This window comes from Strongylocentrotus purpuratus, unplaced genomic scaffold, assembly GCF_000002235.5.
Source record: "Strongylocentrotus purpuratus isolate Spur 01 unplaced genomic scaffold, Spur_5.0 spur5_scaffold_19, whole genome shotgun sequence".
Taxonomy (NCBI): domain Eukaryota; kingdom Metazoa; phylum Echinodermata; class Echinoidea; order Camarodonta; family Strongylocentrotidae; genus Strongylocentrotus; species Strongylocentrotus purpuratus.
Genome location: NW_022145604.1, coordinates 19,158,979 through 19,172,971, shown reverse-complemented (window position 1 = coordinate 19,172,971; position 13,993 = coordinate 19,158,979). Strand labels below are relative to the sequence as shown.

General features: G+C 37.9%; 1 protein-coding gene across 1 annotated transcript in view; it reads left to right on the top strand.

Moving 5' to 3' along the window:
• LOC373364 (integrin beta-C subunit) overlaps positions 1-13,993 on the top strand; it is a gene marked incomplete at its 5' end in the record, with an annotated part of 58,815 nt that overhangs the window by 40,625 nt on the left and 4,197 nt on the right. Inside the window, 21 exon segments of the mRNA NM_214565.1 lie at positions 1,443-1,556; positions 2,244-2,328; positions 3,099-3,230; positions 3,863-3,959; positions 4,726-4,816; positions 5,312-5,398; positions 6,193-6,276; positions 6,966-7,046; positions 7,633-7,746; positions 8,361-8,450; positions 9,232-9,256; positions 9,258-9,264; positions 9,267-9,412; positions 9,415-9,431; positions 9,941-9,944; positions 9,946-9,952; positions 9,954-9,962; positions 9,965-10,025; positions 10,955-11,091; positions 12,075-12,229; positions 12,980-13,104. Coding sequence (NP_999730.1) covers positions 1,443-1,556; positions 2,244-2,328; positions 3,099-3,230; positions 3,863-3,959; positions 4,726-4,816; positions 5,312-5,398; positions 6,193-6,276; positions 6,966-7,046; positions 7,633-7,746; positions 8,361-8,450; positions 9,232-9,256; positions 9,258-9,264; positions 9,267-9,412; positions 9,415-9,431; positions 9,941-9,944; positions 9,946-9,952; positions 9,954-9,962; positions 9,965-10,025; positions 10,955-11,091; positions 12,075-12,229; positions 12,980-13,104 — 1,668 coding nt within the window.

The window sequence follows — 13,993 nt, the reverse complement described above, 5'->3', positions numbered from 1 at the left end:
AAATTAAATCTTTGAGAAAGAAGGAGGAAAATGATGAGAAGAGGTAGGGTTTACCAAGTTAAAGGCAGGGTATATTACCGACATTGCTACCACTGCTGCAATGTATTTTCGTCTCCTGTGACCAAGCATCATCAGTTAATGCATGGCTGTGGATACATCTGGAGTTCTGGACATTGTGAGCAGTAGATGGCAGTATATTGTCAATCTAATGTAATGTCAGTAGAATGCCCTGCTTCTAAAGGAGAGACAAGGGAAGGTAGAGGAGTGAGGGAGTGGGAGGAAGAGAACAAGATAGAGAGAGAGAGAGAGAGAGAGGGGGTAGAGGAGGTAGAGACTAAACAAATAAGAATTTAGGCAGAGACGGAGAGGGGGTAGAAGAAAAGGAGAAAAGAAAAGGCAAGAAAGGGGGCATAGCAAGGGAGAAGCAAGGAGAGGGAAGCAATCAGATCACAAGAAGGGGAAGGTAAACAAAAATTAAGAGAAAAAAGGAAAATCAAGAGAGAGGGAGAGAGTGAGGGGTGAAACAAAAAGAGAGAAAGGGAAAAGTTAGAGAGGGAAGATAAAGAAATGGTAAGAGAAGGAAACAAGAGAGAGGAAGAAAAGAAAAAGATACATGATAAAGGGTTAATTTGTAATCTTGTGTTTGTCTTTTGGATGTCATAACTCAACCGGTGCTTAATGTAGGATTTGACAGAACTGTGTCACTCTATTATGGTTTACACTTTCCTGGAGATTCTGACCTTGTGCGATCAATAAATCTTTGCAAGTGTTCTGAAAATAGAGGAAAAAGCTTCTTATTAGGCCAAATAAAAAAACAAAAACATGTTTAGCGTCCTACTTTTTTGAAAAATACGAAGGAGGAGGCCCTTTTTTTAATTTTTTTTTTTTAAATGGCTGCTCAAAATGGCCGCTCGGTATATTTTCCATGACAGCCGGGCTATTTTTCAAGATGGCCGCCAACTTTTTTAAATATTTTTTTTATTCAGAAATAGATCCATTTTAGCAGTGTTTTTCATGTTAAATAAAAAAAAAAATCAACAAAAAATTCAACAAAAAAAAAATTCAAAAATTCAAAAATAAAATAAAAATAGGAGGTGGCCCCCAAAAAGGAAGCGGGCAGGGACGCTAAACATGTATATTTTTTTAATGGCCTTAAAGAAGGGAAGGTAATGTGTTAAGTTTGACATGTACGTTTGCCCACTTTAAAACCAGAAACTGTCACAAATTGTCAATGACAGGCAATTTCCATTTTGCGGCGGTTTTCTGTGCCATATCAGAACAATTCTTAAGTGTCAGAACAACATGATGGAAATACATGATGGAGCTAAGTTTACATGAAGTTGTCATTGGACCTATGGTAATTGTGACCCATTAATTTTTTCAATAAATAAAATACAGTGTACTTTATTCTATTTCCTTTCTTGTTCATTTTTCTTTGATAGGACTTTCAAGATGCAGAGAACTTTCCACGCTGTGACAATCCAGATACATTAAGAGAGAGGGGATGCCAGGAGCTGCACATAGAAAACCCTCAGAGTACCATGAATATAACAGGGGTAGGTTGCTATCATAGTTCAGACCATTTCTTATGCCATGGTCCCAGCTCACCTTACGTCAGGGTGGTCCACAAACAAAACAATCATGCATGTAAAATTGGAACCTGGAAGAAGTATAACGAAGCACTAAATCCCTTGTGGTCGGAATCCAGGGCTTGATTAAGGGTTCTAGGGTAGCTACACTCTGGTACAATCTGAGCCATATTTTAAAGCATTTTCATACAAAGTTACAAACACATATTATGATTAATATTTCATAAAATGAAATTTGACATATTGCTGATTTTCGAACCTCTAAAATAAAATATGAAACTCATAGCTGATTTTCAAACCTGTGTAATAAATATACTGACCTGTCGCCGCCAATATTACCAAAACCAAAAATGAGGGGAGGAGTTTGTTTTCTGTCTTTCAAGAAAGCATTTAAAAGGAAATATTCTTCAGGTATGAAATTTAGGCTGCAATATTTGTCTTTTGAAGGTCAAAAGAGTGTTATAAAAAATCTATTCAACAGCATTCTGGCATTCTATTTTTTAGCAGACTTATTCTTGAGGCACCCACAATCAATAGCAATGCTTGTGATTACAATGTATTATTTGTAGGCTGCATGGCTATGGTTTATTTGTATTAAAGGCATTATAACATTGTCTTTTCATGTCTTTGTATTATTTTCTCTTTCTCCATCAGAAAACACCATTAAGTAAAGCAGGAGACCCTGTGGAAAATCTAGTCCAGGTTTATCCTCAAGTAGTAGATCTGACAATGAGACCAGGTAATTTAACTTGATTTGATTTGAATTGATATAACTACTTCATTTCTCATATTGCCCAAACATGTACTTGTACATGTATATCCATCATTCAAGAGGATGCTCAAAGCACGTACAAAGTATAAAGCCCAGCTGCCATAAGGCTCTGAAAGCACTCAAGGAATAAGTTCCTACCAGACAACCATTTACTAAACCTTACAAAGAGTTGCGATTGATCCAAATCAATTGCAGGTTCTCTAATCAAGCGCAAGTTTGCAGTCTCCTATCTCTCATGTACATAGTTGAGATTGATATCAACTCAGTAAGACAGGGCCCTGGGTTGAGAATGGCAGGTGTAGATTAATGTCTTGCCAAAGGACATTCATGCCGTGGTGGGATTTGAATTGCGAAACCATGTGATCCATGGTCTGTGATACATGTACATGTATCCATGAGACCATGACACCTCTACAAATGATGATCTGAAATGATGATTTGATCCATACTGCATGGTATGAAATATCATGCTGTAGATTTGATATAATTGATATAAAACCCAAGAGGTGTTATTCTCACAAATTAAAAAAAGAGACCCCAAAAAATGATTCCCCCCTTAATATATAAGAAGAGGCCCAAGGGTGATTTACCCCCCCACCCCCTCCTTTAAAAACAAAATCCACTGTAAATTTTAAAGAACCATAGTAATAACAATGTCTGTCAATTTGCTACATGAACAACTACCGTATACTTGATGGATGGTCTTAATCTGAATGATATCTTTGTTTACTTTGCAGGGGAGAAGATATCTATTGATCTTCAGATTCGACAGGCCGAGGACTTCCCTGTAGATCTTTACTACCTTATGGACTTGTCAGACTCCATGTCTGACGACTTGGTCCAACTTAGATCATTGGGTGGAATTCTAGGTGAGTATTCAATGAAGAAAATCAGTGGCACAGACCATAGATGTTTACTCAACGATTGAGTAACTAGTGAACTGCTCCCATACTCCCCCTCTCCAAACAGTCCATGCGATGAGTGACTTATAATGGGTCTGCACACTTGAAAAATGCTTGACTTGAACCACATACAATTAGTTACAAATACATCAATCTGAAGAAGTTAAAGATTGAACATGTACATGTACCTTGTATGCACTGTATGGCACAGCAATGCATTTCCTTGTTTAAATTGGGGCCAAGGTTCTTGGTTCAGTTCTTAGTCAGATATCTGTAATCTTCACATTTCCTCATTTCATTTAATCTCATAGAAAGTCTGATTGTTATTACCATTGTATAATGCGCTACTTTTCGTCTCAGTTTTTTGCAGCAACTGACATGAATTCCAACACAAGTAATGCATAAAAGGCTTTGCAAACTTCATTTGATTTGAAATGTAGTTGCCTCATCTCCATTATGTATGTAGAACCCTTCTCCTCTCTTTTGCCGCTGCTGAAAAACTGAATATCACCAGTGATTTTAGGCCAGGATATGGTGCTAGCATTTAATTTTTGTCATCATTATATAATCTGAAATTTTCCTCTTCTGTTGTCTTGCAGCTGGTGAAATGAAGAACATCACCAATAATTTCAGGCTGGGCTACGGTGCCTTTATTGATAAAACCGTTATGCCTTACGTTGATATCTACCCAGCAAAGTAAGTTTACATTGAATCAGATTTCGGTCACATCAATCTCTCTCTCCCTCCTTCTCTCTCTCTCTCTCCCCCTCCTTCTCTCTATCTCTCTCTCTCTCTCCCTCCTTCTCTCTCTCTCTCTCTCTCTCCCCCTCCTTCTCTCTATCTCTCTCTCTCTCCCTCATTCTCTTTCTCTCTCTCATTCTCTCTCCCCCTCCTCTCTTTCCCTCACTCCCTCCCACCCTTTCTCAAATAGAGGAAATGTCAATATGAAATAATCATGTTATGATTTTCCAAGTTGTATTCAATCACACACAAATTAGCAACCCCTGATCCATCTCTCTGAATTTGCTTTGTTCTGAAAATATGATTATCTAATTTTGCATTTTCCCAGCGTTATTTTTGTCATGATGACAACGCAAAGAGACTAAGTATTATGCACTTTACAAGAACGAACTATTATTATTATTAAGTTTAATGAGCTTCACACTTCTGAATCTTATAACCAACACAGAGCTCAATGAATAAGCTTTATTCAACACAGAGCTCAATGAATAAGCTTTATTCAACACAGAGCTCAATGAATAAGCTTTATTCCTTTGTTGCACTCAGTTGCCATTCATTTTATTAGAGATGATTTTATTTTGCGGTTAACTGTGACAAATTTGAACAAACCAACACATATTGCAAATGTGAAGTTAATTCATAACTAAATTTTGAAAGAATGCCAGTTTCCAGTATTTTCCTCTTGTTAACACTTAACTTTTTCTTTTCTTTTCCCCACCAGGTTAGAGAATCCATGTTTGAATAAGAGGTGTGGTCCAGCATTCTCCTTCCATAATATTCTTCCACTCACGCTTGAGACAGATAGATTTACTGTAAGTCATCCAGGTTTTCATACAAAATACAGTGACACCTGCAATGAAGACTACTCAATGTAGACCAAACAAGCAGATCATTTTATGTACAGCTTTCGTTTATGCATGTTTCAAAGGGAAACTTTACCAAAGGAAACAAAAGACAGGTGGTCCTTCTATATGGGTAGTTCTATGGCAGTGTATGTCTATGTATATAATCATCTACATTTGAAAGTCTCAAAGATATGCAAGTTATTGTTTTTTTACCAAGTTAAAGTTCTTATTTAAATTGAGTTGCATGTGATTGCATTATTTGTGCTATGATATTCTTGCTAACTGACATACATGTACAGAGAATATAAAAGCTCAGAAACTAATTTTCATCTTTACCCAAAACAAACCTTCTCTAGGAATCTACATCCCTACGCATCACTCATTTTATTGAAAATAAGGGCAGACTCAACTACTGAATATTAAGATATTTAAATGATATATTTTGTTCTATTTGTTGATCAGGAGGAGATCTCTAAGGTTAATAGTTCTGGTAACCTTGACAGCCCTGAAGGTGGTATGGACGCTCTAATGCAAGCCACAGTCTGCACAGTAAGTGACTCTGGTTTACTCTGTAGTCCCATACATTTGTTTCTGTGTACATTTTTAAAACTGATACTGTGGATCAATCTACACTCATTTGTCCCACGTGTTTCTTTCTGTGTATTTTGTCGACTGATGATGTTTATGACAATTCTTGTTACATCGGCTATCTTTCTTAATTTGAATGTCTGTACTACACAGAGGTGGGGGGGGGGGGGCTTGGGGTGAGGTACCTTAAGTAAATGCAGTACAGATTGCATAAGTATTTAAAATTCTTGGTTTTGAAGAAAAAAAATCACTGTTAAATTTGTTTTTATAAGAAAACACAATAATCATATTGTTATCTTACTGATGCCTTATTCTCATTTCACCATCCCACTTCCCTTCTCCTTCCCTGTATCCTTCTTGTTATCTTCTTATCTCTTCCCCACTCTCTCCCTCTTCCCTCCTAATTTCCTTCTCTTCTCTCTTCACATCTCTTGCATCTCCTCCTTTGCCTCCTTTACCGCATTCTCTTTTTCTTTCCTTCCATCTCCTTCTTTTCACATACTGCACTACATGTATGTCCTTCCCTCCTTTAATCTCTTTCCACATTTTCCATCTTCACTTCCCAACCCCTCTCGTCTCTCATCTACACCTCTTCACCCTTCCATCTTTCCTCTTTTTCTCCTCCCCTCTCTTCTCTCATCCCCTCTCCTCATATCTCCTCCTCTCCCTCACATCTCATCCCCATCCCTCCTCTCCCTCCTCTCTCTCTCCCTTCCCCACCCCTCCTCCCTATCCCTCCCTTTCCCACCCTCTAGGATGAGATTGGCTGGAGGGAGAGAGCCAGGCATCTGCTTGTGTACACCACTGATGCTAGCTTCCACATCGCTGGAGATGGAAAGGTGTGTATCGACTCATTGTCAATAAGCCTCTTTGTAGATTCTATGCATGATCAGGGGATGTTTCACAAAGACTAAGATCGACTTTAAGTTGGACTTAACTAAAAACAGGCTGTTCATGTCACTGTTTATTCTCACCATTTACTGGCATCAGTCTCTAAAGGGACGTACCAATCATGGTCACACATCTACAGAATTTAGCTTTTTTGATAGTTCATTATTGAAGGAAAAAATATTATCTAAAGATCATAATTGAGAGACCAATGGTGAGAGCAACCAGTGGCATAAATGGCCTGCCATAGTCAAGTCTCAATTAAAGTCGAGTTTAGTCTTTGTGAAACACGCCTTGTATCACAGTCATTTGTTCCTTTTAGTAAAACAAGTGTAGTCTCAGTGACAAATCCAAACCAGGAGGGCTGCTTAAGAGTTACTCCTGAAATTCATGGGTTTCCTTTATTCTTCCTAAAACTGTGTAGGTCTTGGTTTACTTTTTTAATACTTTGTATGGAGCTTCCAGTTCATAATGGTTTTCATATAAAAAAGAATAGAATAGTATCTATACTTAATTGAAAATGGCTACTGCATACTCCAACTATAAAGAATCACACATGAAATCCATTTAAAAAAAAAAATTTGGTTAGCTGCATGTTCTTCTTAATATCTCATGTCTTTCTTGTTTTTCTATTTTTCAGCTTGGCGGTATCGTAAAGCCCAATGATGGCAAGTGTCATATGGATAGTACTGGCTTTGAATACACCATGGCAAATGAAATGGTAAGATTACAGTTTTTAGCTACAATGAATTTATTATCCTGGATAGGCCTGAGTCATTTTGGTTTATGGCCCTCTCTTAACATCGGTTCTGGATTAATTTTCTATCATCTGACTCACTGATTTCTACAATGTGCAACAATAGTATAGATTTGGCATTGACTTTGTTATAGACTGTTGCCCATAAAGTTGGAATAGATTTTTCTTATGTCTTTTTATGAAAGTGTTTTCAGCACTTGACTGGAGATGCAAAGGTCATGGATTCAATCTCTGACAAGGCATTTGCTGCTCTCTACCCAGGTGTTAAATGGGCACCTGGTAGGATGCAAACATTAATGTGGTCGCATGTGTGTGCTTGTAAATTGGCACCTGGCAGGAATACTCCCAGGGAACCAAGTGTGTGCACATTCATGTGCGGATTAGCAATTAAATCCAATGACCGGGGTTATAATAATTACAATGTAAAGAGCTTATAAACATGGCATTAAGTATTAAAAGCTATACAAATGTGACTTTTGTTACTGTTTCTTGTCTTGATTTGTATTTTGATAATTCAAATATTTGTTGTCTTTTTTACTGCTGTGTCTAGGACTATCCTTCCATCAGTAAGCTGAGTCAGAAGATGGAGACTCTCAGCATTCTACCAATCTTCGCCATCGGGAAAGCTGAAGTAGATAAACAGGATCCATTTGTCTTTTATGAGGTAAGATATTATATCATCAATCAGTTACTCCCAATGAAAGTGGTGGTGATGGTGGTAAAAATTGTGTGAAGTGTTGGATGATTGTAGTGTTGGTTGTTTACATTACTTACAGTGACTATGTTGATGGTGATGATGACAGTGACAATTATGATGTAATAGTAATAGTTGTGATGATAATAGTTGTGATGATAATGATGATGATGATGATGATGATGACGACAACGATGACGATGACAATGACTTTGTGATAGTCATAGATGTGATGATGATGACGATAGGAAAGATGATGGTGCTGGTGGTAATGGTGATGATGAACACAATGATTGTGGTAGTGATGATGATAATGATGATGGTGGTTGTGGTGATTATGATGTGTCATGATGATGAGGAGGAGCAGGAGGAGCAGGAGAATGTTGATGATGATGTTGATGGTGATAAGTTTTAATATTAATGATGAGGAGGAGGAGAATGGTGGTGGTGGTGGTGGTGGTGGTGGTGGTGGTGGTGGTGGTGGTAGTGGTGGTGGTAGTGATGGTGATTGGCATCATCATCACCATTGTCATCATCACGATAATGATAATCAATTATTTTTTTCAAATTTTCCCCAATTTCAGGATCTTCCACAATACTTTCATGAGTCAAAGGCAGCCAGACTTTCCGCAGATTCATCCAACATTGTAGATTTGATCAAGAACATATATTTAGTAAGTTTATTTACAACATCTGTTGATGCATGATGCTGAGTTTTGTTTTGTTTTGTTTGTTTTTTTTTTGGGGGGGGGGGATTAAGATTTTTCATTCAATAATTCCTTTTATACAACTTGCTCCTAGATCCTAATCAAATTATTTGTCAAATGCAGCCACGTGTGATTGAATTACTGAGACTATCAAAAGTATTTTCATTAAATTGTGTGCAATAGTTTCCAGTTCTATCTAATGATTTTTAATTATGCGATGAGCAGCAGTGGCATAAAGTTTGTGAGCTTTACTGTGTGTGGGCCTATACTTGTGTAACACTGCGCAAAATTGCATATAGACGTTAGTGCCCTCACATGTATCTCTGTGTGAGTGCTGAAGTAAGACATTGTTAGTGACAATGACATGAAACAATCTTTGAAATGAATTCCTTTTACATCAAATAACAAGGATCTAGAAACTTTGTTGTATAAAATAAATGATGGATGTTTTCATTGGCTCATTAAACTATCTATCTGCTCTTATTGAGTCCGTCTATGCGGATGTGGGACTATGCACACACACAAGTGGAATGAACATTATGTTTAGTTAGAACATATCAGCTATCTCTGATCAAAACTCAATTTATTGAGCATTTGAAGAGCAGTCCTATTCAGGGGAACTTTTCTTCCAACGATTATCTTCCAGACAAGTACATTTTGGGGAGGGATTTCAACTTGTTTATTGGAGGTCATTATTGTATAAGCAATTTTACAATTCATTCATATCCGTGCACCCTACCTCCTGCAGAATATCACGTCTGAAGTGACGGTAGGAGACAAGGCCGGGGCAGACCTGTTTGAGGTAGATTACGTGGCCCACTGTCTAGACGGCTCCGTTACCAAGGATAAACAGACCTGTATGGGACTCAAGCTAGGGGATCAAATCAGCTTTGATGTCGGTATTACCATGAAGAATTTGAGCTGCACAGTCAACAATGGAATGCACACGTATGTCATTATCATAATCATAATCATTCAATAGTTATTTAATAAATGATATTGGGAGTATTTAGGAGCACTAACAAAACAAAAGGTACCATAGTGCTTACAAAATTACAGAAAGTGAATAGAAACATAAAAATAGATACCGTAGACTCATTAAATGAGTCATGCCCATTATGTTACTGAGGAAGAAGTATGTAGGATTTATTGCTTCATTTAGCTGGCAGAAGAGTGTTAGTATGTGCACAAGCTATTAAGCAAATTGTACAATTTTTGAAACATGACTGGGATTTTTCTCTTTACTGACTAATAACAAAAATGAAAAGGACACTCACTACCCAGTTTAAGCAGCTTTGTATCAAATAAGTACATATTTTTGATGATACAGACATTTTAATGCTTATGATCTACTGCTAAACGCAATAGTCCACGTCTGTGACACAGGAACAAATTCAGGAGCATGAAGTCTCAGTTTTCTAATGTTTATTCTTGATATTTCTTTTTCTGTTTCTCAGGATTTCAGTAGGTCCGACCAGTTTCACAGAAAATCTTGTCCTCAACGTGAAAGCACTTTGTGAATGCGACTGCTCCAGCAGTGAGGTATGTAACTCATAGTTTGCGAGCAAAATTAAATTGGGGTAACATGTTTCAAGTTATTCATATAGTTAGTTTCATATATAGTTAGTTGTTTTCATATAAGCATGTGTATGCTTATAAGAAAGCAACCAGGGGACCTATGGCTATCATGCCTTACCAAAGTGCACTAGTGCAGTGGTTTCAGTGAGATGTTGGCAGACATTCTTCTACTAATGATGGCTTTTGAGACAATGGCCTGGCACATACACATCACCTCTATCCAGGCTTGGTTGATGCAATAAATATTTTTGGGGAAAATGGATGACTTTGACTTTGAGAAGAGGCTGCAGTAACCAACAAATTGTTGGTGGGGGGGGGGGGGGGGGGTTACCTACATTTAAAAGACAACCTCCCTCAACCCCCCCCCCCCCTCCCATTTATGTTGATGGGCTGGGAGTAATAAAACGCTTAATAAAGGCTCATTTAGATATGACGAGGCAAAACTGCTGCATTTTTTAATGATGACCTTAAGTGTAATATGTTTGACATTTCTGTATCTCACAGAGCTCACTAGATACCTCAAGTCCTTTGTAGCCCGCAGTTGTCATTCATTATGCATCTAAACAAATCCTGTGGAGGCGGCTAACCGTGCCAAACCTGACAAGCCTTTCAGAGGAACAGGGAGTACACCTCCCTAAGCAGTGTTACAAGTGTAGATTATAAATGAATCCTAACAAACATGTTTTTGTTGTGATGAAGAGTTTGATTCAAAGAGGAAACAGGTAGTGCATGCCCCCTTCACATTGAGGCCAATGCTATCAAACATCCACCAACTGTGTGCTACTAACAGCTGCTGGAGCTTAAGCTAGGTTGATCATTTTCAAAGCTCTTTGGAAGTGCATAGGAACGTTACATCATAATGTGTTATTTAAATCTGTATATTCCCTTTGTAGCCGGAGCCCAACTCCACTAAATGTAACTTCCATGGTACGTTCACATGTGGTGCCTGTATGTGTAACGAAGGACGATCAGGGAGGACCTGCGAATGTGACAGAGTCGAGGCTGAAGGGCTTGACCCAAGCTGCGTACAGTAAGTATATCAATTCAATTTCAGGGACCATGTTCAACTTAGAATGCGTACTAAGTCAGTATTTTACTAAGCAGTTGGGTTAGCTGACTTAATGTGGTATCTTTTATTCAGATCACATCTAAGTATTTTACTTTAGTAAGCCAACTTTTAGGCAAATTAATTACCTATAAACATTGTGACGTCACATAGTCAATCCCAAATAATGCACATTTAATGTGTCACATTATGAGTGCGCTAATATAATTGTGCGGAGCTTAAAACGACTGCGTATAAAGATCATATACCTGCCAATCAAGGAAATCAAAATAATTGGCATAATTCTGCTAAGGGAGCTAAATAGCTTCTACTGAATACTGAGGTTGGACAAGTATTTTGCCTACCAGTATTAAAGCTAAAATTTAGTGAAATACTCAACTATTTTAGATAAGTATTTAATTGAATACAGGCCCCGGTCTTAAATAGGTGATCCGACATTGCCTATGGCCATATTTGTTCTGTGGAATTTACATCAAAGATTTGGGGTTAGGGTTGGACTTAGGATTAGAGTTTGTAATAGTGTTGGGTTCTTGCTTGAAGTTGGAAATTCTCCTATAGATATTGATTGGCATCAAAGCCATTGCCACCAGAGCAGTACATTCAAATAGGGTTTCCAGCTATTTTGGAAGTCAGGGACAACCTGGAAAATGAGTTCCCTTATTCAGTTTAATTAATCAGTGAAATATCAGGTATTTCATAGGCTCCAAAAGAAAGAAGTCAATCTCTCTTTAAAAGAAGATAGTGTAATATAATGTTTTATTTATTTACTTTTTTGCATATTTTTTGTGTCCAAACAATTTATCCACTAAATGAAGATATTTCAAAGTTGATTTTTTTTTTTTTTTGTCCTGGAATTTTTAAATTCCATCAGGGAAATTTAGGGAACATTGTTCTCCTGAAATGCTGGAAACCTTACAAAGTTTCTTGCTTTTTTTCCCCTCACACAGACCCAATTCTACTGTAGAGTGCTCCAGTAGAGGCACCTGCGTATGCGGTGAATGTGAATGTGACACGCGTGGTGACCCTAACCGTATCATCACCGGAGAGTACTGTCAGTGCGACAACTACCTGTGCCCAAGATCAGGAGGAGAGGTGTGCGGAGGTATGTTGACTTTATGTAGCATTAGGGACTTTTAGATTGAATGGACGAGAACGGCGTGAACGTACACTGATCATGCATGACCATGGCAAGCCGTTTTAACATTTATTCCTATTTCTTGATATCAAGAAATGATTTTCTGTTGTAAAGCAATGGTAATTCTTGATATCAAGAAATAGGAATAAATGTTAAAACGGCTTGCCATAGACACGTATGATCAGTGGACGTTCACGCCGTTCTCGTCCACTCAATCTAAAAGTCCCTATTGTCTGCGCCCTGGAGGGGACAAGGGAGAGACCCTCTTGTCTCTTCGCACTATATAAAGTGATTAGGATGTCCAGGGACAGTTTCACGAGCCTTTTTTTCAATGAAAAATAACAAAAATCAGTGACAAATGTGGTGATAACCAATCAGAAGCAAAGATTTCAGTAGCTTATAACAAAAGCTGTCATTTGTCACCGATGACAAGTTCTGTGAAACGCCCCCCAGATGTACCAGTACACCTGGGTTTCTCCCCTTCCTTTTTACGGGGAGTGCAGTGCAATGAAAACCATAGATATCTTCGTGGTTTGAGAATTCTTTCAGGATTTTTTGCATGTTAGAGGGTTAGTACAGTAGAAGGAATATAGTAAGTAACATTTTATACAAAAATTAAGCAATTTTTTTCATCAACCTTCAACGATGTTACCAAGACACTTTAAGCCTTGTATGAATATTCAAAGTATTGCCAATATGCATCTCTTCTACACACAGGTAGTGATAAAGGAACGTGTCTTTGCGATGAAGATGTTGGTAACTTCTGTGGCTGTTTAGAAGGTTATCAAGGCAGTGCTTGTGAGTGCCCTACATCTAATGATACCTGTAGAGCTCCAAATGGGGTGAGTAAGAGTAATAATGATCATGATAATATGCTTTTCTTGTATAGCACATATAACATTATTACTTAAAGCGGGACTGTACTACTTGTAGCTACGTGCGCCCTCTATAGAGCAAACAATACATAAGCGGTACCCGTTGGTCCACCATGATCCTCTTTTTCTTATGTTAATTAAGAGCGGACTTGATGAGATAGCCACCTGCCAGTGACAGGCTTTAATGTCTCAATGCGCTTTCAAAGGATTTTGGATATTATTACCATGACTTTAGTTCTTGCAACCATATTACTCTGTGCTTTAACGCAATAAATCCTAGCAGGTACCTTCTTAATAGAGGGCTTCCGCAAAGACGACAGAAGCAAAGACGACGGGAGAATTACGGGGATACATGTTTAGGTAACGAACGCTATAATGGCGAAAATTTCTGGTTGGCGCATGCGCAGATTGTTTTTTTTGCTCGTGTTACCGTCGTGTTTGCGAAAGCCTGCTAATGTCGTACCAAAGGACGTTAGTGCTGCGGCAGGGATTCAAACCCCATACCTAGTTGTAGTCCACAGTCCAGAGACTTTTCCACTTGACCCCAACACTTGTTGATCTTTAATTTGTCACAGGGTTGATGATGTAAATTTGAAGGGTGTACAATAAAAATTGACTACTTTGATAACAGACACTTCCATAATTAATGCATGTTAATGTTTTTTGAGTGTCCAACATCTAATAATGCTTGTTGAGCTCCAAAGAGGGTGAGGGGCTTAGTTTTTATTGTATCTCTCAGAGGAGGATACTTGATTCAGCAATGTTATACTTTTTCTTCCTTATCAATTTTTTAAATTTTTAATTTCGATGTTTTTGTTATGTTTTTCCTGTATAATTTTTGATATTTTCTTACAAT